The 25439-nt window shown below is 40.9% G+C and overlaps 1 protein-coding gene across 4 annotated transcripts in view; it reads left to right on the top strand.

Annotated features, from left to right (window-relative positions):
* The first annotated feature begins 11818 nt into the window (after nt 1–11818).
* The window catches only part of NPAS3 (neuronal PAS domain protein 3), a 615994-nt gene continuing 602373 nt past the window's right edge, over nt 11819–25439 (top strand). The window contains exon 1 of one of the 4 annotated variants that reach the window (XM_065064080.1): nt 11819–12738. In XM_065064080.1, the coding sequence (XP_064920152.1) occupies nt 12581–12738 (158 nt within the window). In that variant the 5' untranslated portion in view covers nt 11819–12580. Of the gene's footprint in view, nt 12739–16055; nt 16698–25439 lie in introns of those variants that run through there. The other 3 variants (XM_065064081.1, XM_065064082.1, XM_065064083.1) reach the window with 3 other exon arrangements.

Here is a 25439-nt window from a genome sequence, read left to right as displayed (position 1 = left end):
GGAATGACAGCACCCATGAAATAGTAAAGCAAAGGAAGTCTCTCACTCTGAACTCATACAAAATAGAGCAGGATCTAGTCATGTATCTGCTGGCTTTATGCGAGTTCCTCTAAACGTTTGAGAAGTTAATAGTGATTAAATTTAAGTTTAAAGAAGTGTTGAAGATTCCTTTACCTGATGATAAGTGGCTTAATTTATTCTCCATTAGTTAAATATTGCAAACCCTATAAAAGTTTTGTGTGTGTGTGTTTCACTAAAGTGAAGGTATTCTTGCTTTCATGACAAAAGAGGTTTCTTTCATATTTCTCACTTCATTTGAGAGAGAAAGGCAGTGAGTGTGTTTTTTACAATTGCTACCCTTCACATGAGACATCGGACTCCTTCAGCCTGATTTTCATGGCTATCCAGCAAAAGCAACAGCTTGAGGCACTGTTCAAAGAGTATAGGATATTTGGTATTTTGCCTAACATTTCTCTGTTGAAAACATGTTGTAGCATTATGTGAGCTGTGCTACTAAGTGGTATTGTACAATTATCCTAAAAGCCTAGCTGCAACATCTATTTACAGTGACTCCACCAGTCTCTGTGATACTACTCTTTTTTTTTTTAATAAATTGTGTGAAAGTAATGATACACAAATCTCATACTTTAAAAAAAGTCTTCTTTTTTTTCTTCACAAGACAAGGTTGTACTGAATCTAATCGCACTGTGTGGGATTAACTCTCTGTAGCCTGTTCCCTTTGACTTCAAAGGCTTGCTATCAAAAATTAATCTCCACAACTTCAATGAACCTTGCTTTTGATAATTGTGGGCCCATTGACTTCAACGAAACACTATCAAAAATTATTCTCATTTCACTTTAATACTCATTTTTAATAGCATCAGACCACTTATTCCACCATCATATTTTCAAGACCAAGTATCCAAACACTTTTAAAGACAAAATAAAACCTCAATATACCTCACTGAAAAATTGTTCCTTGTGGTTGTAGTTTTTTTACTGCACATATGCAGTACTGATTACCTCATCTGAAAAAGAAGCGTCTTGCAGACTTTTTGCTAGCACCCTTTTATAAACATTTTGGGGCAGGTGGGGTGAAGAGGAAGATGAAAACCCTAGAATAACATTTCATAAACAAATGGATCAGCAGTCTTATTTGTCCTTCATGAAAGTCATAGGAAAAGTCCAATATCTCACTCAAACCAGTTATTTGTGCCTTTTTTTTAATGATGCTCTGTTTTGTGGGGGGTTGTGGTTTGGTTTGGTTTGGTTTTCCTTGTTGTTGTTGTTTGGGTTGTTTGTGTATTTTGGTTGGATGTTTTGTGTGTTTGTTTTTGATTTGGTTTATTTTTTCAGTAAACTAGAGAATTTTTCCAAGAATTTAAACTGACTGGAGGTAGCTGGGGGAAGACAAGCATGTTTGCTTTTATTTGCTTCCTTGAAATAGACTACAAGTCCATTGTTACTCAAATTCATGACTGAACAAGGTATGCTGCTGTTCTAACCACTACACTGTACTATAATGCACTTCTTTTTCTTCTTGGTTTCTCAAAGGGTAGGACTAATCTGAAGCTTTTTTTTTTTTTCTCCATCCATCCATCCAGATCTCAAGTTTCCTGTCCAAGATACACACATGCCCTCTGATATTTATATATTACAATTTGCCTTGTTTGAGCTCTTCAGAAGTTGTCATTCATTTAGATGTTTTTGTTGTAACCACTGATTTAACTTGAAATCTATCCCTCTGCATGCAAGACAATTTTGCCATTTTCCTTCAGAATCCAGACAATTTATAGATGAGCTCAGACCAAATAAATCAGGCAAGATATATTTATAGGTCTACTATACCATATATATTAATATATATTTTTAATCACCATCATACTGTCAGTCTGCAGAAATATTAATAATTAGCTGTGAGCAGGGCATACACATCTGCTACCCAAGCAGATACTGTTGCTGGTATCCAGGCTAGGACACTTCAGAACAGCCAGTGTTTAGAGTCAGTCACTGCATAATGCCTGTGTCCATTAGTAATGAGGTGAGCCTTCCTCCTTTCCCTGCACTAATTCACCTGAATGACTATGTAACTATAATTATCTTTAGACTGAGCAATTTCTTCATGAGAGAACATTTACAGTAATTCTGAACAAAGAAATATAGATTCACACTCACATTAACTTCAGTACTTAGTGGCAGAAAAAGGCATTGACTCATCTTCTGTTCCACACCTCCTTTTCTCAGGGCATGAAGCCTTGGAAAATCCTCGGTTTTGCTTTCCAGATGAAGACTGTCTCAGACAGTAGTCTCCATTTGGGTTGACTAGATTTCTGAATATTCATGTATGAAAAATAGTGGTTTGATACTCAAAGATACTCATCTCCCTATGACTCTAAGTGAAGTTAATGGGGGAGTAAAATTCCAGTCTCTATATATGATAGTGAACATTTACCCCAGACCTCTTTTGAAAGGTTAGCAGTAATTCTGCCTTCCTGTAGCATCATAACTGAACCTAATAATATCACTAGGAATCTGCTTGCAAAAGTACATTACTTTTTAGACTAGGAAGTAAATTGTGTATGATAAAATGAACAATATTGAAATGCAGTCCATATCTGAAGAAATGTTGTTTGGTAATTATAAAAGGTATGGTCAAGTTAGTAAGTCTTGCATGTATATGGTATGTGTTTCTTTTTTTTGTTCTCAATGCTTTTTTTCCCTGAAAACCGTATTGAGGGGAATTATTTCAGTTCTTAAAGATCTTCCTAACTAAGAGTGAAGAGAGCAGATATTTAAAACTCTACAAATTAAACAATTTAACTCAAGCTGTGTGTATTCTACTAACCAAATGGCACCATATGAAAGTATTTACACTGTCTATTATAGATAGCAGGACTTAAAAGAAAGACAGAAGGATTTGCAATGTCAAACATCATGTGTTATAACAATGGATTCAAAGAGCTTGCAGCCTATCGAAAGTCAAATTATTTTGCATTATTCCCACTCATGGACTCTTCTTCACCTAAAAAGTTAACACAGAACAGTAATGTTAGTGGAAGTGGCAAGGACCCAAAATAAGAATATTCTGAAAGCTAAGAATACTATTGCTATTTAAACTGATTATTTATTCTTCCTATCTCCAGAAATGCAGACGCTGAAGTATTATTAATGTGTACCATAAAAAGTGTGAGATGTACAATAAGTTCAAGAAAAATCTTAACCTTGGTTTTTGTTGTTTTTTTTTTTTTCCTGCTTCAGGTGTTTGGTATATCAGCTTTAGTCTTTTCATTAATTCAAGATTTTTTTGCATAGAATATCTCTTTTATTATGCAGATATTCACCCTTTGTACTTTCTTATAAACTGACAAGAGCTGAGTAAAACTGAATAGAATTAAAAGTTCCATTTCAGAAAGAGTAATAGATTATAGTATATTCTAGGTAATTCTAGTTACTGTACTTGGTTGGCATACAGTGAAGGACTGGATACACAGAAAAACTGCTACTGAATTGATGGCATAGAAAATACCATGGTCTGTTAATAACATTCTTCAAGACAAAATTACAACTTTTTAATGAATTCAGTGATTGCATTTGAATATTGAAAGAATTACTGCTATGTGGTCTGGATATCCCCCAAAAGATTTAAAATTAGTTGTATCAATATGATAGTTTTTATCTGCATATGGTTTAATTATTTTAAGAAGAAATATAGGTTTAGTCCAGTTAGAGGAAGTAATTTTTCCTCTTATTTTTTTAATGACAAAACTTTCCATCTTGTTTTGAAAGAAAAACATTTTTCCAGAAGATTGTTGCAGAACTGAAAAGCTGAAAAGACAAATGGTGATTATTACAAGTTGCAACTAAAACTAAACTCTGTCATTGTGCAGATACTGACACTGTTGCTATAACATCTTACTTGTATGAACTCTGATATTCCTTCTTGTTCCGGACTGAAAAGGTCAAGTCTATATTAAATGAAATATGCTTGGAAGAATCTGTAGGAGGTTTTCTATAGAATTAGGGACCCATGTCAAAAGAAATGACAGTGTGGCTGGAGGAGTGCCCTCGTTTTTTCTTCTGTATTACGTATAGAGAAGAAGAAGGTGACAGCCTTAGCAAGTAGCAGCTTTCATCAACCAGTCCTATCAAGTGACTAGCAAAAGAGTCACTATTCTCTTAAAATAGTGTAGTGCACATAGACAAAGCAAATGCAGACATTACTGGTTGTCAAGTTAATAAAGACAAATGAGTATCTCTCTTGGGACAAAAATAAGAAACATACATTAAAACCTATTTAATGAATTTTGAACTAAGAGAAATTATAATTTTCTTCCTATAAACATCTATACCTACTCAAATGATACATACTCTCTAGCCAAATATGTGTTACCTCAAATGTGTAATAAATAGAATAATCACTAAATTCCATAATATTTAAAAAGCATATATTGATAATGAGGCAATCACATTCCTTATTTCCTTCAGAGTCCAGAATCTCTCCATCCAGTATGTTGCCAATACCTGACAGAGTGAGTTTCAAAAGTCACAAAGACATTTTGTGTGTTGACTGTTCATGTGTAAAGAAATGAGATCATGTGATGTATTGGCAGTGAAAATAGAAGAATGTTAGGTAGTCTTTTTGGGTAATTTCCAGTGAATGAAGTATTCAACTTTTTTTTAGATAGAAACTACAGTCCAGAACACTTTCTGATAACAAAAATACACTTTGAAGTGGTGAGAACACTTACAACCAAAGAACGAAAAAGAAACTCACTCTTAGAGTTCAGCAATTAATGACCAGTCTGTAGGCTACCCTGCCTGTCAAAATGAAAATCAAAGGTCCAGCAGTGGACTGAAAGGATCTCAGATTGTTTTCTGGTTTTGTCAAAATTAAATTCCCTAAGGAAGGAATTCTGAAGAGTGAAAAGTAAAGGACACTTGTTTGGGTGCTGCATATTGGGTACAAGTAACATGGATGGAGGTCTAATCGTGAAGTGAATAAAGCTATCTCTTTAAGGTTTCTGATAGACCATGTGTAAATACTAGAAAGGTTTGTTTGGTTTTAAACCCAAGAGAAGTTTGAAATGGGAAGAATAAGATTTGAGATGTTTAAACTTTGAAGGCCTCCTGTGAGTATGCTCAATACTTGAATTTCTTGTTTAAGAAAAAAATAAAGGAAGAAATTTGGACAATCAGCTTCTTAACAGTGAGAACCGAAACTGCAGAATAATAAATAGTTGCAAATAAGAACAGTATTATGTTCGAGATTCCTGTGCCTAGACAGAAACATTTTCAGTCAGGCTAGCCTGCATTCAAGTCTTTGACACATGTATTTCCTTACAAGTTTTGATTATTTTTGGAAAAGCACTAGGAACAAAGATCAAAGTATTTATTTCTGACTCTTATGCATGCTTGAAGTTACAGAAACTGTTAGCAGAGTCCCAGATTTACATGGCTGCCCACCTGGGACCACGCTATACAGGCATATAATGCACTATCTTCTTCAATCAGTGAAAAAATAAAGCTGCTGTTATAAAACAAGAAAAAAAAAAAAACAACATAACAACTGTGGAGAAGTATGGCTTTAAAGACCTAGTACGGCTTTAAACTGCACTGGATGCTTACAAACTCTGCTGCTGAAAATTCCCAGCTCCCACTTATGACACTGTTGGTTTTGGTGCTGATTGATACTTCCAACGTGAACTATAAGGGAGGAAACACAGGTAGGCTTGGAAATTTTCATATGTTCACTGCTTCATGACTCAGCAGAGCACTGCTGGTAGCTACAAAAGAAAGGCCACATTGGACCATGGCCTGTCTGAAAGGGCTCTGAAAGCTCAGTGCTTTTTTTGTTGTATGTATAATTAACCTGGATTTGTTCATTAAAAAAAAAAAAAAAAAGAAAAAAAAGGGCATTAAGAAAAACGAAGCATGGATGGTTTCTGTTTCTTCCTTATTAGAAGGGAATGACCATTTCACGATAAGAATCCTCCTTTAAGCACAGTCAAAAAACCTGCTGACGGTGACTTTCCAGGACATACCAACAGCTCAACAGCTGCTTTGGTTTAGGAACACTCGCAGAAGCTGAAAATAAAGCTAAACAAATAAATAAAAGTGGAAGGTATGTTGACTAGCCCGGTGTCCTTCACAATTTTTGCATATGTTACGGACGAGCAGGACCAAAGGGAATTACCAGATGAAAAATCGGAATGAGGTGATAGCACAGGATAATACATTGGTATCTCTTAGAAGCCCTGGAGATAAAAAGCATCTACATTATTTGTTTTTCTACTTTCTTGAATTAAACTTCTTATCAAACTGTGTGGCATGAATCAGGTTTTTGTGAACGTAAAAGCAGCACAATTTAGTTGTGGTCTCCATGACCCCAATTTGACACCAATGAAGTAGCAGATTACTCTACTTTGGAGACATGACACTGATCTTGAAGACAGGAGAAATGGATACACAGGTGCTAAAACTGCCTGGGGGGAATATCGTAGATTACACGCTCTCTGCAGAAACAGGTACAGTCTGGAAAAACTGCCTGGCTGCCCCTTGACAGCTGGGCCTGCTAGAAAATTTGTAGGGGATCAACACTGCAGGAAGCCTCTGGTGCCAGGAGCTAACTCATTCACTAAAATTTGGGGGCAAAGTATACAATGCAAGAGAAACTGACTTGAATATTGGAAAAATAGCTGTCCTTTGTCATCATGCAGTGGGCCAGAGGCGCTCTTTGCCTCCCATATAGAGCGAATTAGGCAAGCCGGCAATAGAGAAAACCCAATACTCCTCCCCCAGACAGCTTCAGTGGCCAAACCAGAGCCTACATACATACCTTTGGGCACATCAGCAATGTATCACTCTTCCTGCTCTGTGGAGTCACCATCCTTGTACGGCTCTCAGCTGCCAGTACCAATGAGCGAGATCCTCAGATGAGCCTCCAACCTCAGCTGCGTTTTCCCAGTGGCAGCGCTGCGTGCTAATCGCTGAGCCATTGGGATAGCCCTGTAGGGCATTCTTCTAATAGTTTTTCTAGTTCTTCCACTGATGTCCTTATACATCTTTTATGATTTCAATAGTGATGCTACTTTCCCCAGGCACTTTCCTTCTATCTTACTCTCTGCTTGCTTTTCTTTTGAATGCAGGGGGGAGGGAGCTACCTTAATCTTGCCCTTCATTCCCAGCACAACCTTTCAGAAAAGACATTTCCCTCATCTGCTCTTCCAACCCTGAGTACATGTCAAGGAATTGTTAAGATGGAAAATATTTGAGTACTTCCTATTTAAGTTTTGATGGTCTTTTTCCTGACTTCATGTTCTATTTAGAGGTTTTTCTTCTAAACAGATGAACAGCCAGTTCTTCTTGACTTAAAATTAAACTCCAAATATTTTCTTTAAACTGCACTCACTGCTTTTACAAAGAAATGAAAACAAAATGCAGCACGTGACATCATTTGAAGGAGAAAATTATGTTATCTTACATAGTTCTAGAAAGAAACTGTATTGTTTTAACCGCAGCTCTTCTCTAATGTGCACTGCTGATAAATAGTAAAAAGGAATTCTTTCCTAACTATGTCTTTCTCTCGCATTATACATATATAAATTCCTTTGGGAATAACTTTAACAATATAACTCGGGATATGAGGTAGCTGATATACGTGAGGTATTAATATGAAAAATATTTTCACTGCATATGTATTATAAAGCTCTTGGAATATTGCAACAAAACTATAGGTCAGTTAAAGAGTCTCCTTATCCGTGTTCTGCCCATAATTTTTTCCTGCAGGTCCATCTTCTCTTGTTTTCTTCTCCTCTGTTATTTTCATTTCCCTTCTCATCTTCCATTCACTATTATTCAAGGCGCCTTTTGAGGAGTTTCTTTTGCTTCACAGTGACGATACATATCAATAGCGGCAACTGAAGCAACAGTCAGTGGACACTTGTAGAGATGGTGAGTTGTAAAATAATAAATCGAATCTTTAATACTTAGACAGAAGATGTGGACTTTATCTGCACTTAATGGGTGGGGAGGCTGATTACTCATTCATAGCTACGCCACTTGTGAATGATGAGGTCACCTCTATCTCAGGAAGATAAATGCTATATCCTGTTATGACATATTCCTTTTATATAAAATTAGTTCAATTTTCTCACTAGTGAGGAATCAGTATAACTAAAAGAAAAAAAATCACTTAAAGATAAAGGCATTTTTCTACTGTAATTCACTATATATCCTATTTTCATTTTATTTTATTTCTGTTCTGTTTTGTTCTATCTTATCCTGTTCTACGTATAGTATTTTACTCTCTACCTAAATGATATCTGACTAAAGTGAACCAAAAATTAGATGATACAATGAAGCTTTGTAGCATTTTCTCTCATACCTGTCACAGGCTCCTTCCAACAGCAGATAATGAAAATTCAAAGTCAAACCATTTAACTTTAAGTAAATGGAAATGAATTTCCAGAGAAGAGATATTTTTTCACCTGTGAAAGAAAGGAACAGTAGTACACTGCCAATGTGAATAAAGATATAATATATAATTGTGATAGATAGGTATATGTGAAGCATAAATATTAAATGTTATTATATTACACACCGTCATGTGGTTTTAATTTTTATCTTTACTATGTTTTTGCCTAAGAGAGGAAGGTCTACAGTACATTGTTAGAAACAGCAGTACTCTATTAGAACATTTCTTAGCTTAATCAATACTAAAGCAACTTGCAGAATATCTTACAAGAGTAGATGATATTGAGACAAAAACTGTGACACTTAAACACTGGAACCTGACAATAATTTGAGCAAAATGAGAAATAAACAAAATTTAAAATATTTGGCTTGATTCTTATCTCATTTACACTACCACATTGCACCAAATTAATTTAAATCCATCATAGTATGTTGTAGCACTGGTGAATGTGCAGCTAATTGGGTCCACACTATTTAATATAGCACATACTATAAGCTTGATGGTGGGTATCTTCATCAGCATATAAAATAAGCCTCAGAAATTCTTACTGGATTTTACCATCGTGATTAATTTGGGAAAAGGATACAAACAATTAAAATGGAGATTTCTTCAAATATGAGATAATGCTTTTTTTATTTGATATATTTTAAGGGCTATATAAAAGAAAATGCTTCTGTATTCTGTAGACATTTACAAACTTACCTTTGAATCCTGCTCGTCTTACAGCATACGAAACTATTTGTCAGTAGTTCCACTGACTCGGTAGGACTACTTGCACAAGCAAAATTATCAAGACTCGCTTTTCAGTTACATTAACATTTAAATTAAGATATTAATCAATAGTCATAAAAGATCTTATTAAATATCTAGAGATCCTGGTTTCGCCTATGCGACTGGAAAGCAGTGACTTTCCGGACTAAGCTGAAGCAAGCTTGGCTAAAGACAGGCTCTCTGTCTTGGCAGTCCCTTTGAAACTTGAATATCTGCTTAGAGTTGCCACTGTAGAGCAGAGAGTGACAATCAATGGATGGGGACTTCGACATGATTACATCCACTCTACTGCCTGGCCATACATTGACAAACAAAACTACTGTAATGGAGTGATCATTTGGAAAATGGCTACTGCCCACATTTAAATTCCTTTCAGTGTTATGCCATAGCCAATTAGAGTGGTAGCCCAGCCTATATTCATGCCAGTCTTGTACTATATTGTAAGAAAAAGGAAAGGCGCAGCTCAGAAGTCTTTAATTATTCCTCCAGCCATTTATTGACCTCCTCTCTAAAGGCCATATACAGGCCTTCATCTGCATGCAAAATTCCTATTGACATCACTGGGAGGGCCACAGGCAGATGGAGGGTACTTTGTAAACCTTACATTTTGAATACGTTGTAAGAGAAGGTGCAGAATTCACAGTCCTTTAAAAAAGTGAGCAGCTTTATCTCATATTGCTCTTTAAACATGGAGTTTTAATAACATTTTTCCTAACAATAACATCCCCCCTCTTCTCTGCAAGCTATCTAACCTACACGTTTCTGTAAAGTCTTCATATTTAACACTCAAACAATTGATGTCCCTATAGTATAAACAGGATAGATAATGAATATAAGTGGGATAGAAAATTAATCCTACTTGCGAGGAAAGAGAGTCATAATTCACTTAGGCTTCTCAGCTCTTACGTTATGAGGTCTTCAGCTAACTCATGGGATCCATTCCACATCCCACAGATGCTCATTATGAATTCTTTTTATGTGCAACATGTGGGGACTAACCAGTTTCATATCTCCTGGTATTAGCTGCAATCCAAAGCATTTTGTATTAAAACAGAATGCAAACACAGATGCTATTTAATACAAAGGATTTGAATGCAGCCTCTGTTTTAACATAAAGTTGGTGTGTCTTAATTTGTTTTGGAACAGAAATGGAAAGAAAAGTCAAGATAAGAGGATATTGTTAGATTATGAGCCAAGCTATGATTCCAAGAGGCACACAGTTGCATGGGAAAGGGGAGACCGGACCAGGTGACAGCTTTGATTTATGGAAGCGAAGGTTACAATGCCTTTGGAGTGATGGGACAGCCTGGGACATCTTCCCCCTTTGGAGGTGCTGCATAGCCTTTCTGATATCATGCATCTTCTGAAGTGCAACCTGTATTTGTCCCATGCAACTCCTCTTTGTATGGGCCTCATTTTCTTCAGAACACACTCAGCCATACAGCTGCTGTTTGTGTTACGGTGCTCTAACCCAGTGTGTCACTGTGAGCTGTCCACTCACCAGGCGGGCAGAGTCCAGTTCTCCTCCACATGCACGACCCATTTTAGCTCCAGCAACCAGCAGGTTGGAGCTACAGGTCCGTGGTTTTGGAATCCCCCAAGAAGATTTGGGGAGATGTGGCACGACCCTACTAGGAGAAGGGGTCCCTTTTTCTCCTCTTCCCCTGCTGCCCCTGACTCGGCACACTGCTCTTCTACCCCCCTGCTCCCCGGAGCTGGCTCCTCACCCCTTTCCTCTCGCTGCAGAGAGGAAGGGACACGGGGTGCAGAGAGGAGGTCTGCCTGTGCCCCCTCCCACACCGGCTGCGGCCCGCACACCCGCAATAAGGCGGCGGAGCCGCCGGGTTAGGGGTTGAGGGCGTCCCGCTGCCGACCCGCGCTCCCCTCCCAACTTTCCGCGTTTACCTCTCGGCGAGAGGAAAGGGGTGAGGAGCAGCACCCCCCAAACACCATGACCATGAGGGCTTGTCTGCCTGTGCCCCCTCCCACGCCGGCTGCGGCCCGCACACCCGCAATAAGGCGGCGGAGCCGCCGGGTTGGGGATGGAGGGCGTCCCGCTGCCGACCCGCGCTCCCCGCCCAACTTTCCGCGTTTACCTCTCGGCGTCCACCCCCGCGCAGCGCCGCGGCCGGGCGGCATCTGCGGCGGGCGGACCCGGCAGGGTCAGCGGCGCGGCCCCGGCGGCCTGGCGGAGCTGCGCAGCGCCGCGGCTTGGGATGAGCACTTCGCGGAGGGGGAGGAGAGGAAACCTGACCGGAGCTCAAGGCGCGGAGCGCTGCGCGCAGCCCCGGGCTGGCACAAAGGGGCCGCGGTGCTGCGGCCGCGCGTCCCTCGGGGACAGCTGGGGAAGAGTCGCCCTCCTCGCTTGCTACTGGTGCGGTGCTTGGCGCACCCGGAGGGGAGCTTTGCAAGAGGTTTTTGCGCGGCTCTCGGAGGTATAATTGATATGTTAAAGCAGCAGTAGGGATCAGTGCGTGCACGCACACCACACACCTTACAAGTTTGACTAGCAATAACATTGCTGCACACTAGGAGGGGAGGAGAGTCAGCTCCCTATAATAGGGAACAAACTCTGCCATTGCACAAAAGCGGCGCATTTCCTCGCTTGTGAAAACCGTCCCTTCATATGAAAGAAAGAAAGAGGAGGGGGGGAACCAAAAGCAAGTTACCAAGAGCAAGAACTTGTGCTGCAACAATCCCCCACTCTTCCTCTTCTCCTCAGGACTCTGGGAGCAGGGATATTCCTCCCCCTCCCCCCCGCACAGTTGGCGCTAGCCCAGACTGTGGTCAGCCGCCTTTATTATTACTTCATTGAGACAGAGAAATCCTCTAAGACTTGCATTTTGGGTGGAGGGTGGGGGGTGGAGGGACGAGGAGGAGGAGGGAAAAAAGGCAACATTTGCTGCTCATCATTTTCACTGCACCGCTAAAGTAACTGCGCCCCCCTCTCTCCTCCCTGTCCCTCCTCAGCTCGGATTTTTCTCTCATAGCTACAGCTCCAGTGGTACTAGACATACCTTTTTTGTTTTTTTTTTTTTGTTTTTTGTTTTTTTGGGGGTGTTATTCTGTTATTCCACCCTTCCCTCCACCCCCCAAATCTTCACGCGTTGCATGTTTGCAATTCGGTAAAAGCCCCCCCCCTTTTACCCCCAGCCCCCCCAAACTCCTCTCCATCTCAGCCCGGCAGCTCACATCAAAGCGCCCTTCCTCACTCACAGCGGCCGCTACTCACTAATGGGATTGCAGCGTGCCTGGCTCCGCTGCTGCAGCCGCCGGAGGGAGAGTCGCCGCTGCTGCACCTCTTCGCCGAGACTCGCCGGGTGCTGAGCTGCGGGGATGATCAGGATCTTCCCGGATTTCAGCGTGCAGGTGACGGCGGCGGCGGCCGGCGGGGCGGCCGGGGGGGTGCCGGCGGCCCCGGGCATGGGGCGAGCAGGCGCCGCGGCCAACGGCAACCCGCAAAACGTCCAGGGCATCACCTCCTACCAACAACGGTGAGCACCGAGTGGGAGAGGGGTGTGCGGCTCTTCCTGAGGCTCCCTCACTTGCTTTTTCTTTGTGCTTTTGTTTCTTTGTTTTCTTTTCTTTTTTCTTTTTTTTTTTTTTTTTAATCTCTCTTTGCTGTTTGTTGGGGGGGAGCTTGGTTGGAGGGGAGGGGTTTTTTTCTTTTTTCCTTTTAAATTTATTTTCATACAGCATCTTTTAAAATGCACTGAGAAGTAAACACAATCTCCTAGTTTTGTCTTGGATGAGCTGGAAAGCAACAATACAAAAATAAAAAAAAAAAGAAAAAAGAAAAAAGTGAGACCCCGGCAGCTTAGCTTGGCTGCTGCAAAGTTTGGGATCCCGTCCGCTCATCCTTTCTAAAGAGGAATTTCTCAATGTCAATGCCTTGTGCAAATCCCAGTGTGTGGCAGCCAGGGGGATAATTGATCATGGTATGCTGATTGATAATTTGCTTTCAACCAAGAAAGAGAACAATTTTCACTTGGTGTTGCACACTTGCAATTCCGCATTGTAGTTTAACAGTATTATCATGTCACCTGTTACTACAGGGAAATATAGCACGAAACCCTAAGTATACTCAGCATTGTTATTTTTTTTACCTTAAATGCATTCTAATGCAAATGCAGGAAATTCACAGAGAGCGCCTTTAGGAAGCAAAGCCTAGAAAGTTGGCAGTAAGTCATAATGAAGTTTAAAGACCTTCCCCATTCCCCTTAACAATTCATCGATATGTGCTGATACTAACATGAAGCTTAATTAATTACCTGACATTTCTTTGTGTTTCTATGAGGCAGAACCTGAAGTCTGAATCTGTTAGTTTTCTCTGTCATAAGGTTATAACCGAAGCCGAGTCTTCAAAAGAAAGTAGCTGACAAAAGACAAATGTAGGCTGAAATCGGAACAAAACCTTTGCAGTTCTCTAAATGCAATAAAATTAGTAGTGTCCCAAGTAGCTTGCTGTCCACTATTGCATTTAATTTAATACTGAGAAAAAAAAAGGTATAATCTCAAATATCCAAATAAAATATCTCTATGATGTAAAAGAAAAAAAAAACAACAACAAAAACCCACAAACCAACACGAAACATAGAAAGTTTCAGCGTAATATTTCAAACTTAATTGGTTTAGGAGATGGATTTAGATAATCGACCATTGCCTGTTTTGTTCAGCAACTTGAAGTTGCTTCCTATAGTTTTGGAAAACATATCATGTATTTTCCATTTGAATGAAACGTTTGATGGTAACTTTTGTAGGCTTTATTAGAAGAAAAATTAATAGGAAGCTGATACTCCTGAAATAATCCCTGATGATGCCTAAGCACTTTCTTAGCTGAGAAACATTTCAAACTAAGCACGAGTCTTGTTTTGCTCAAGCAAACACACGGATCTTTCATATATATATATACACATATATATATATATAAACTTGAATGTGAGAGATATACATAATGGATTAAAGTTTATTTATTTTCATGGTTTCGTATGATTTTTGTCACTTACAAAATATTAAAATTACAATGGAAACTGACGGACACTTTAACGAGGAAGTACAGGCAGCAATCACAATAGTTTAGTCTGTGAAGTGGGGAAGTCAAGGGTCAGAAATGTCAGATTGGCTTTTAGACAAATGAAAGAGACCTCTGGAGAGTTTAAGTTAAACAGAAATATATAGACAAGGCAATTTTTTAGTACTTCGCGTTTAGTAGTTTGATTATGTCAGTCTGTAATCAGGAAGAAGTTGTAAAAACAATACTTCTCTGACAAACTACTAACACCTCTAATCCAAATAGCGCTTAGCAGATATCCAAGTACTTTGACTCATAGGAATCCAGACCAGTCTGGATGTCTCGCACACTAACCTAACAAGGGGAAACATTTTTGCACTTCTTCCAAATTTCTACTATATATTATCGACAAAACAGCGTCTTCTACGTCGAACGATTTTTCTTCGTGATTTCTGGAAACTCTTAAAATGTAGCAGACACCGACACCTTCTTATGCTATCGCAAAAGCCGAGGTGACACCTGTTAACTTTTAAAAATTTTATTTTTTGGAGGTGAGGAGACAGATATGCCGGCAGGTAACGGGGTGTGGTACTTCCTAGACCCCCCGCCTTTCCAGTTCACCTCCACCTGTACCCCCGGCCGCCTCCCGCAGCCCCAGCAGCGCGGACAGTCGCGGTACCTCCGCCGCGGGGCCGCGGGACGCCAGGCTAGGCGGCCGCCATCCTGCTGGCGGCTGCGCACGTGCGCAACGGTTGCGCAGAGCCCCCCCCGCGGAGCTGCGCGGGCGGCCCGGGCCGCTCCGCGCAAAGTTACGCCGGCCCAGTTGCCGCCTGCGGGAAGAAACCCTCGAGCCCCGGTGCGCGGACGACGCCCCGCTGCCAAACTTCCAGGTGCTTTGCCAAGTTCTTCCCCACCCGTTCTACCCTGCGGTTCACATGCGCGCTCCCTCTCCGTCCGCGTGCCCCTCTCCCCCCCAACTTTCTGAGTTGTCGCTGAAAGGTTTCTTATGAGTAAATCTCCCCGACATTCGGGGCTTGCTCCTTTCCTCCGAGGAGCCGGCTGGATTTTCCCTGAGAGCAGGATCAGGCCCAGGAAGCTGTACTTTCAAGGCAGCAGCAGAGCAGCCACAAAGTTACCTTGGAGATGGAAAGCTTTTAGTGAGGGAGTGATTTCTGCTTTAAAAGCTCTCAGCTCTCGGATTTTCCCGATGTCCTGGAAGGAACAATTAAGGTAGCGGTTTCTTTTCCCCGCTCCTTTATTTCATGATTAGTTTCATAATCTCTAATAAAACAGCGTGAAGTGCTGTACCCTTCCCAACAAGGCGGGTCATCACTCTCCGTTAACGTTTCCAGCATTACGTCCTTTATTCCGCCAGCACCTGGCGCGTACCCTCAGGACGTGCGTGCACGTTCTTACAGGGGGCCGGGGAATACGCGGGGTTCCCCCAGGGTCCACGCCGTCCCCGCGGGCGGGCGCCAGGCACCCCCTTGCACGGCCCTGTGGGCCGCAGGGCGCTCGTATCCTCCGGCTGGCGGCCCCACGCCTGCCCGCGCCCGAACCGTGTCCCCACCCGGGCCCGTCCTGCACCGTGGGAGCCCACAAGGGACACGCCGCCTGCGTGCGGGTGCCCCCGACGTTCTTCTGCTCCCGCAGAGTTGCAGAGAGTCCCTGTCTCCCTCAGCCCCTCTTCCCTGCTGGAGCTCAGACTCCAGAGGACGAAAGTGTGCGAAACTGCAACTGAGTGGCGTTGTTGCGCCGGCAGCAGAGGCTGTGTCCCCTGCACACAGAGTGGGAGCGGAGCTGGGGAAGCAGCTGGAAAATGCCCAGAAATACTTTCACAGCGGTCAAGCCCGGAGATCACTGACTCCCCTCCTTCCCTCCCTCGCCCCCGCCCCGCTAGCCCCATGGCCTGGCACCCCGCGTAGCCCGGCCCGCGGGCGCGGGGGTGTGAGTGTGTGCGAGAGAGTGTGCGTGTGCGTGTGTGTGTGTGTGTGTGTGTGTGTGTGTGTGCCGCACCTGCCGGGCGATGCCAGCGGCCGGGCTGCCCGCCGGGGCTGCGCCGCGGCTCGCTCTCCCCGCCGCCGTCGCCGGCCGCCGCCGCTGCCTGCGCTGGGCATGTCTCTGGGGCCGGCGGGGCCCCGGCTCCCTCCGCTCCTCGGCTTATGGACGGCGGCAGCGGCAGCAGCAGCGCTAACAAGCAAGCGAGCAAGCAACCTGCACCAGGACTGAGCGGAGGAGTGGGAGCCCGCGATGCTTTGGCCTCAGTACTTTTCCTTAGCCTGTCTGGCTAACCAGGGCCATTGCTGCCGCCGCTGCTGCTGCTAGACACACAACACACACCAACATCAGGAGGGGAAAAGTAAGGGAGAGAAAAAAAAAAAATCCCAGGAAGATGGCGCCCACCAAGCCAAGCTTTCAGCAGGATCCTTCCAGGCGAGAACGGTAACACTTTCTCTTTATTGAACCTGCAGCAGCAGCAGCCGCAGCAGCGCCGGACCGGGCCGTGCCGCCGCCGCCGGGGCCGGGGCTGGCTGCCATGCCGGGGTGGGGGGACCTGCCGCCGGCACCCGCTGCTCGCACAGCCGGGCACCGGGAGTTCCTCCTAGTGCGTACCGCCAGCCGCACGCACACACACAGACACACGCACACAGACACACGCACACACACACAGGGCGAGCCGCGCAGCAGCAGCCCCGCTCCGGCAGCCGCACCGCCGCTTGCCGGAGCCGGTGCTTGGCGGGGCGCGTTGGCGAGCGGGCGTGTGTGTGTGCGCGGAGGCGAGAGGCCCCCCCGGCGTCCCCCGCCGCTCGGCGGCCCCGTGGGCGGTGGGGCGCCGCGCCAGGCCCGGCTTGCCGGGCGGAGGGGCCGGCCCCACCGGTGCGGTTCAAGTGCGGCTAGGCCGGAGCGGGGGGGCCGCGCCGCCAGCTGCGCCCGCGGGGCTGTCCGGCCCGGCCCCCCCCTCTTCGCCGTCGGGCGGGCCGCGGGTGCCGGCGCCCCCCGGGGTGGGCAGAGCGGAGCCGGTGCGCGGGGAGGCGGTGCGGCGGTGCGCGGGGCCCTGGCAGGGAGGCGGGGGCCGGGAGGCGGGGGGGGGGGGATTCGCGCTGCCCCACGTATGCTTCCCGGCCCGTCGTCTGCCCCATATACTTTTGTTGGAGGAAAGCACTTGCTATTAATCTGCTCTGCTGGTGACACGAATTGCCCGTAGCGGATTTGTTCTAGTAAAGTGAATCTTTCTAGAAGTGACTGGTAGGAAACAAGAGTACAAGTTCATTTGATGTTACTTTGTGATTCTTACAAAAGTATTCAAAGCTCCATTGCTACGCTGCGATGAGATGTATGCCCAGAAGAAGAACAGCCAGAGAGTTTCGGGTGGGCTTTTTCCTCCCCCACCCTTTCAGCGTTACAAGTGAACTTGAGGGTAAGGGGTGAGGAAGGTTCCTGGTTAGTTGTAAAAATGGAAATTAACATTTAGACAGGTTTTCAGAGTAGCTGAATCGTGTATCATTTGGTGTGTATTTCACAGCACAAGTAAGTCTGAAAAATATTGAAACAAAAATAAAGTCTAGGGAATCAGGCTTATTTTAATCTTAATTTCAAACTTACTTTTTTTTTTTTTTTTTTTTTTTTTTTGTAGGATCAGCATTTCTAGTACAACTTCTAAAACCCACAGGTTTTATCTAAATAGCTATGCCATTTTTCCTTAGGAAGAAGACTGCCCAGTATCAGAAAACCATATATTTCATATTCACCACTGAGGTGTTGGTGTGGCTGTTTTAGATGCATTAGTATTAACTGTTGCACTTTGACAAGGCTATATTGATATGTAGCAGAATTTGGAGATACCTGTAATAGGAAAACAGTGCATCCTCAGAAGTCAGTGACTTAACTTACAGATTTTCATCTTCATCTATATATATATATTTTTTAATTTCCATTTTAGTGGCTGCAAAGGCGTTCCTACTGTGTTAGTAACACTATAGCAGCAGGCTTTTCTCCTGCAGAGTTCTTTGTTGGAAAAACAATTTGTATCAATAAGCCCTCTTCCCCTCCCTCAACAGACAATTCTGCTGTCTTTCTGAGAATGGTACTATATTAGTACTAAGTGTGTTTGCCAGGATAGCTTCAGTAATCTCTCCAGCAGAAGCATATTTGTGTGCCATTTTGGGAATTTCTCTGAGATAGGAATCTTGAAGATAGAATTAATTTCTAGGGGAAACTTCATAGCCTGTGCATGAGTGCTTTCTTTATCACCTGTCTCCATTTGGCATTCGGAGAAGGTAAATCAAAGTGCACGATTTGTTATTCTGCTCCACTTGAGAGCTGAACTAAATAACACTTGGTCTGAAATTCTGATTGAAGTTGTAGGAGGATATACTGTATTTAATTTAATGCCCTTTAATAGCATCTTCTTGTTCAGCTCTGATGCTGTCATTTTAAAGGTTGGATCGGAGTAGTTTTTCCCTGTAGGGAGTGGGAGGAGTAATCATTTCAGGGGAAAAAGTAGTCTAAATTCCTAGAACACTAATATCCACAAACTTGGCCTAGCGTCCAAGCAGTTGTTTTTTGCCCTTAGGGTTCACTTTGTTATCACTCTTTACAATGGTCTGAATATTTTAAGTATAAATATTACGTGTAGAAGTTGATGACATTTTTTGTAGCAGAAATAATGGCAACCTGTTTGTTCTTTTAACACAAGTTTTGGAGAAGATCAAGCAAGGATTCGATAAACAGGCATTCATGTATGTTTTATTAAAAGTTCTGTAGTGTGCTCCTGAATTCTTGCATTTAACTGTTTATTTAAGCTGTCTTTGTACACATCCTTTCAGCTGTGTGAGCCAAGCAGCTTGAAATACAGGCACAGATCAGTTACTTAAGGGGTTTTGCAGTTTCTTCTCTTAGCTACTATTTCAGTAAACTAGTTCTCAGGGAATCCTGTAAGTGAACTTCGTGTCCATGCTCTGATTAGTGCTCACTTCCACAATATTTGTGTTACATTTTTTTCAAGCCAGAGCTTAGTGATTACAAAACAAATGCAAAAAGTAGCAGTCTCTGATGCCATCAAGCGCTTGAATTGTTTTGAAACTTTTTTTCACCTGTTTAGGTTTTTTAAAGAATGTTTGAAAAGTTGCACACTTAATATTTGTTTGTTTTTCTTTTAAACTCTGAGTGTTAGCAAATTTTACAGTTATAGGAGCAGTTTAGGGTTTCCAGTTGTGTGGATATATAACCAAGAAAATTAAATAGACAGAAGTGTCACGCATATGATATGACAGCATTGGTTTGTAAAGCATATCATAATATCAGAGCGCTATTGGTTTAAAGTGAAAGAGAAGAAAACCCTTTATTTTGGCATTTCTTTCTAGAGCATGAGCTTAAACATAGCAGTGATAAATGATGATATGCATTGTCTAACACTTGCTTTTATATAAATAGCTCCAGAAGATTGCTTAAATGATAATCGAAAATATGAAATAGGGTGGCCTTCATATCACAAGGCCAAGGGTCTACAAATGGAAAAACTGAAATAATGAAATATTTCCAAGGCAACAGACTGTCAACAAGAACAGTAATGCATGGGCATATCATAGAGCTACCAGAGAGGATATTAGATCTTATAGCTCTAGAGCCAGGAGTTATAATGACCTTTATTAAATAGAGCCCTCCCACATTACAACAATCTTTCCAATTTCTGATTTATGGATTAGCAGTCACACGGCTCTTCATAATTTGAAACATTTTCCCACCATATTTGATTTGCTGAATTTTTCTTCACTGAAATCGTACATTATTTAGAGCTTACATGAGAGTATTGATCAACAAAAGTTATATTACATATCTTCAGTAACTAATGGGATTCTGAATAACAAGGTTTAGTCTGCAGCAGTGTTTCTAAATTCTTTAAAGCACAACTGTTTTTTCTTACAAGTAATTTCCAGTTTGCTTGCTTTGTACTGATGTAACAGCAGTGAATTCTAATGCTATGTTATAAATAAGTTATAAATAATTAGAGAGTTGTGTTAACAGATTAACGCAGCACCAAGAACCATAGGTATTTTAAAGAGAATATCAGGATAGATTGTTAACATCCATCTTCTTTTATTAGTGTCTCCCTTGCATTTCGAAGTCTAATATACTGGCAGTTTCAAATCACATTTGTGTGAAACTTGGCACACAAGTTGCCAGCCCAGATGGGAATTTTACTGTGAGAGTGATGTAAAACAGTTGTTGAAAACTGACATTCTAGGGATTAGTTTCATCAGCGTCCTTCCTGAAAAGTACAATTAGTTTAAATAAATATTTGTTTCATAAAACTGTCTTTATAACAGTTCCCTCTTGGAAAATGTATTCTAAGATAAAAATTTTGAATAACTGGTACTGACCATAAAGACTGTACCATTTTATTAACATTTTAGGACTGATTCTATTCTCATTGAGGTCAGTAAGATGAAGCCGTTTTATGAAAGTGGCAGAATTTCATCTGATATCAATTAAGTAATTGTGTTTTTAGAGTTTAATGTTATGAAACCATTTCCTGAAATCTCATCTCATGTGAGTAAAACTTACATTCAGACAGTCCATCAGATGGATTTTATATTATTGTCAGTCGTATCTTTTGCAGGTGTAAAAATGCCTCATGTGAGATGAGATTTCAGCATTAGTCACGTTGTTTCAAAATGAATCAAGTGAACTTGTTCTGCAGGAGGTCAGCCTGGAAATTTGTTTTTATATTTTAAACATATGGTATTTTTTCAGGTATGTAGCCAGGACTTTGCATTTTCACCCCAATCATTTGTTTGGTTGTTTGGTTGTTTTGTTTATGCTTAATGTTTGGCTCTTTTTTTTTTTTTTTTTTTGAGATGCTACCAAAGATTTATGGCTGTGAGAGGAAACATTTTGAAAATTCATTTCATAATAATTGCATTTTTTTTCAGAAGAGGCAATTTCTTTCTCTATAATATTTATAAGGCTATTGCATGTTATCTTTAACATACAAAGTCCCATTAGTGTGAATGAGGTGCATGACTTTTTGTTTCATAGGGCTTTGCATGATAAGGATAATTTGTAATAATATTACATTTTGCTGCATAAGAAGATGTGCCATAGTAGGAATAAAATGGTTGCTGCCATGTCTTATATGACTAGAGCATTGTTCTGTGACTAGCTCGAGCAGTAGTTTTGCAATACACAAAGTCCTAGTCAAATGAATAGGACCATTGTGCCACTTATTTGAACGGGACTTTGAGTAGTAAAAATATTCATTAATTTTGTATGCTATAGTAGTATATTACAGAGGACAAAGAAAGTATGGTAAGGGTAGGGTAGTATTTGTGTTTGTAACTTGGCAGAACTGGACCCTGTCTTTGGGAGACTATTGAGTTCAAGTTGTACCTTAATCTTTAAAAAAGTCACAAACGAAATTATGCATATAATTAAAGTATACTACAGAGAATCACAAGCAAGGATAAAAGTATTTTTACCATATAATTCAATAGATGTGACTTTGTTCTCATTGAGATCACAATGACAAACTTTAATGTACTTAGTGGGAGGAGGAGTGAACTTTACGTCTGTGTATTATTATGAAATGAGAAAGTCTTGAGATTCTCAAGTGAAAACGGGGCGGTTCTCAAGGAGGTTCTGAGCTCAGCCTGCTGAGCAAGATACTGACAGTTATGCCAGCCCTTACCCTGCACTCTGAGTGGAGAGTCAGACATGTAAAAGAACAAGTGATATGTAAGCAAGAGTTTGAAATGGATTACTGAAAGCAGAGTTTTGAAGATTTGTTACAGGCTGTTTTCCCAGGGTTTCTTATATGTTGCATTTTGGACTTTCACGCTTCAGTCATATGTTGTCATTTGTCTGTTCTAGGAAACTTCTCACTGATACCATATAATGTCTGAAGAAGACTTTAATACTGAGTATTTCTGTAGATATTTCTTTGTATAGATTAGTGTATATATTAGTGTGTTTCAAAAGGTCTGTAAACATTGTTCTACACTGATGAGATAGTTATGCACAAAACATTTTTGAGAACTAGCAGAAGTGGCAGAAGATGTCAATGTTAGTACAAGGAATAAAATTCCAGCCCCATTTTGTCTGCATATGCAAAGATTACACTGCCTTCGTTAGAGGGATTTACATTTCTTTTACAGGCAAAACCTCCACTGAAATAAAGTGCTTTCAGAGAATGGCTTGATTGCAACTTAAAATTAGCTGTTAGCTTGATATATAATAGAAGTTCAACACTTACGTTAAATAATTTAAGTGGAAAAGTACTGTTCCATTACCTGCAGGCATCTTAGGTTTACATATGTATATAGTGAACTTACGGGATATAGTCTGAATAATATGTATGCATGTAATCTACAGTGATGTCCCTGGGGCTTGGATTTTCTGAAGAGCCTATTGGATTTAGGCATCCAACACTTACTGCATTTCAGTGAAATATGGGCACCTAAATCCTATAAACCCCCTTTAAAATACTTGCCTGGGAATTCTGTCTCCAACAGGAATTTAGAACAGGGTTCATTACACATTACATTGTTTTAAGCTGAATTTTACTGAGTGATGAATAGTCTTTGAACAGTCCTTTTGGATTAAATCCTAAAGGGTTAGAGTTTTGCTTGAATTTAGGCACAGAATTGATACATTTGTATTGGGGGAGGGATTTCTTTTTTTCTCTTCCTTATGTGTCACATTCAAAAATCATGTGCAAATTCACATTTATGATCAGTTTACTCACAACCTAGGCTTATGAAAATTAGGTGGCTCAGGATTGTCCTTCCAAAGCTGTAATTCATTTAGCAGTAGTATAAAATGCCAAATTTTAGAAGAATGTTTGTTAGAAAGCTGTTTTTTCTTAGAGATGGTGTGAGGCAGAATTTTTTACTTCATGAGAAAAAAAATGTAAGTTGGCAGTCTTCATAGGTCAAGGTTGAGGTCAATAGAAAGAACTGAGTAACTGAATCTGTACAGTACTGGCAGTGGGATTAAAAAAAGGAAAAAAAGTCTTAAAAAAAAGAATAGCTGCCAGTGGTACTTATCCTTCAACCTGCCCAGCTGCAAAAAAAGTACCTGATTTTATTTGTGTGACTACAGTTAGATGTAGGATGGGCATGTGTGGTTCACCTTTCCATGAATTACAAACAGTAGGGACAGGAGGTTCTCAAAAAAACCCCTGCATTGTAAAAAACCAAAACTGTTTTATCTTAGTAAGTAACAAATAGAAGATTAACATACGACTAGAAAAAAATGCTTTGGGCTAATTTATTAATTCTTTATGAGTTGCTGTTCAGTTTTACAACAAAACTTGTATTTCTCATGGAAAATCAGAAGTACAGTATTTTTTTTTTCAATGGCTGAATGAGAGAGATAAATGGTACTCAAGTAGCAGTGTTTGAAAGATCCAAGTAGTTTACTAAGTATCTTAATTAATTGGATGTTCACTTTAATAGTGAGGCTTCCTGTTTGTCGGCAGTGCTCTGTAACAAGAAGTTATATCTGATACGTGAATTATATATATGATTTCAGAAGGCCCATTTTTATTCAAGCTCTATTTTTACTAAACAACTATTTTGGATTAACAAACAAGATATAAGTGGGGGTGACAGAAAATACAGACTTCAAATGAGAGACATGATAGAAAAGATGAGCAGATTCTAGATCTTTCAAACAGATAGACTTTTCCTTTTAGCAGTCACTCTACTTACACTCAGATTTTGAAACTAAGAGGTGCCATCTTTCCTTTTACTCATTTGCTAACAGGAAGAAAAACGCTTCTCTACAGAATTGTGATTTGGAAACTGTTATTCCATGCTTTTGAGGGCAGTTTTTCAGATTTTGTTTTTCTACCACTTGTCAAGACCAGAATAGGAGACTGCAGGATGTAGCAAACATTGCAAATCCCCTCTTCTTCCCCCACAAATGATTTGACATACTGAATGTGCATCTTTAGAAACATCCGGTATTTAGATTCTGCATCTAGGATTCCTTTTAGAGTGATGATTTTTTTTTTAATTGTTTCTTAGTGGTTTTGTGATACTATTGCAAAAAAATATTTAAGTTCTATTCACGAGTAATTTTTTTTTCTTGTGCCAATTATCATATATTACAAAATTTGTTCAGTTCAAATAGGAACAAACCCCAAAATCATTAAGGGAAAAAGTGTATTTTAATTGACAGAGAATGGCAGAATATTCCACCTGAAAAGCAAAATTAACTACATTTATTCTGCTTGGTGCTAATTGTAAGGAAGACTTTAAAAGATTTTCCACTGACTTGTATACATGTATGCTATAAGGTGTAGGTGTATATTGTTTGTTAGATAGACCCAGTATATGTATTTGCTGGGAGGGAAATAGTGCTAGTTGATTGTCTTCAGCAAGCTCTAAATGTCTTACTTTAGATAAAGTTAAATGTAAATACATGCATTGGAATGGTGATTTTTTTCCTCTAATGCTGTGAGGGAAAAGTAGGCTCATCATTTTTTTTGCACATTTTTATTGTTCTGTGTAAATGTAATTTGTTAATCCTGTGAAATTTGTCATAGATAAATTTGCTTGGATTATCTTGTCACCACCGTATCTGCATTCTTTTGTTCATTGCTTATTCATAATTTAACAGTCTGGCAGTGAGCCTTTTTGGGATGCTCACAAAAGATATATGACCTCTACCAGCTGCTACTATAACCTGCAGAATGCACAGCAAGACATTAGAAACGTGAGGATTCCTCTACTGATTAAAGTGCTCTTCATTTAAACAGTCTGTTCATAAGAATCTCAGGAATCTTTGTGGATAGCAGTTTTGATTTTTCTTTTCTCACAAAATTAGTTTTAACTTCCCCCTCCCCCCCCCGCCACCCCCCAAGTGGGAAATCTAACATTGCATCTTAAGATGGTGCTGCTTTGCTTTCAGATGGACTAATGGAAATTAAATCCCTCATTATAAATGCATATATGTATGTAAGTGTGCATGTATGCATTTGCATATATCTCTACATATCTCTGCCTATGCACATATATATATATATGTATTTTCTGAAATAATACACAGGGGCACTATTTTTTTCCCACTGTAAAATTTCAGAAAAGACAGATTCCCTTACTAATTTGCAGAAGAGTTGTCTGATTTAACCCTGCTTTAGCCTCAGCATTTTACAGATTGTATTGTGTAAATACTCGATAT

Source organism: Columba livia, chromosome 5, assembly GCF_036013475.1.
Source record: "Columba livia isolate bColLiv1 breed racing homer chromosome 5, bColLiv1.pat.W.v2, whole genome shotgun sequence".
Taxonomy (NCBI): domain Eukaryota; kingdom Metazoa; phylum Chordata; class Aves; order Columbiformes; family Columbidae; genus Columba; species Columba livia.
Note: the sequence above shows the minus strand (reverse complement) of the source record. Positions and strands in the feature narration are given on the sequence as shown.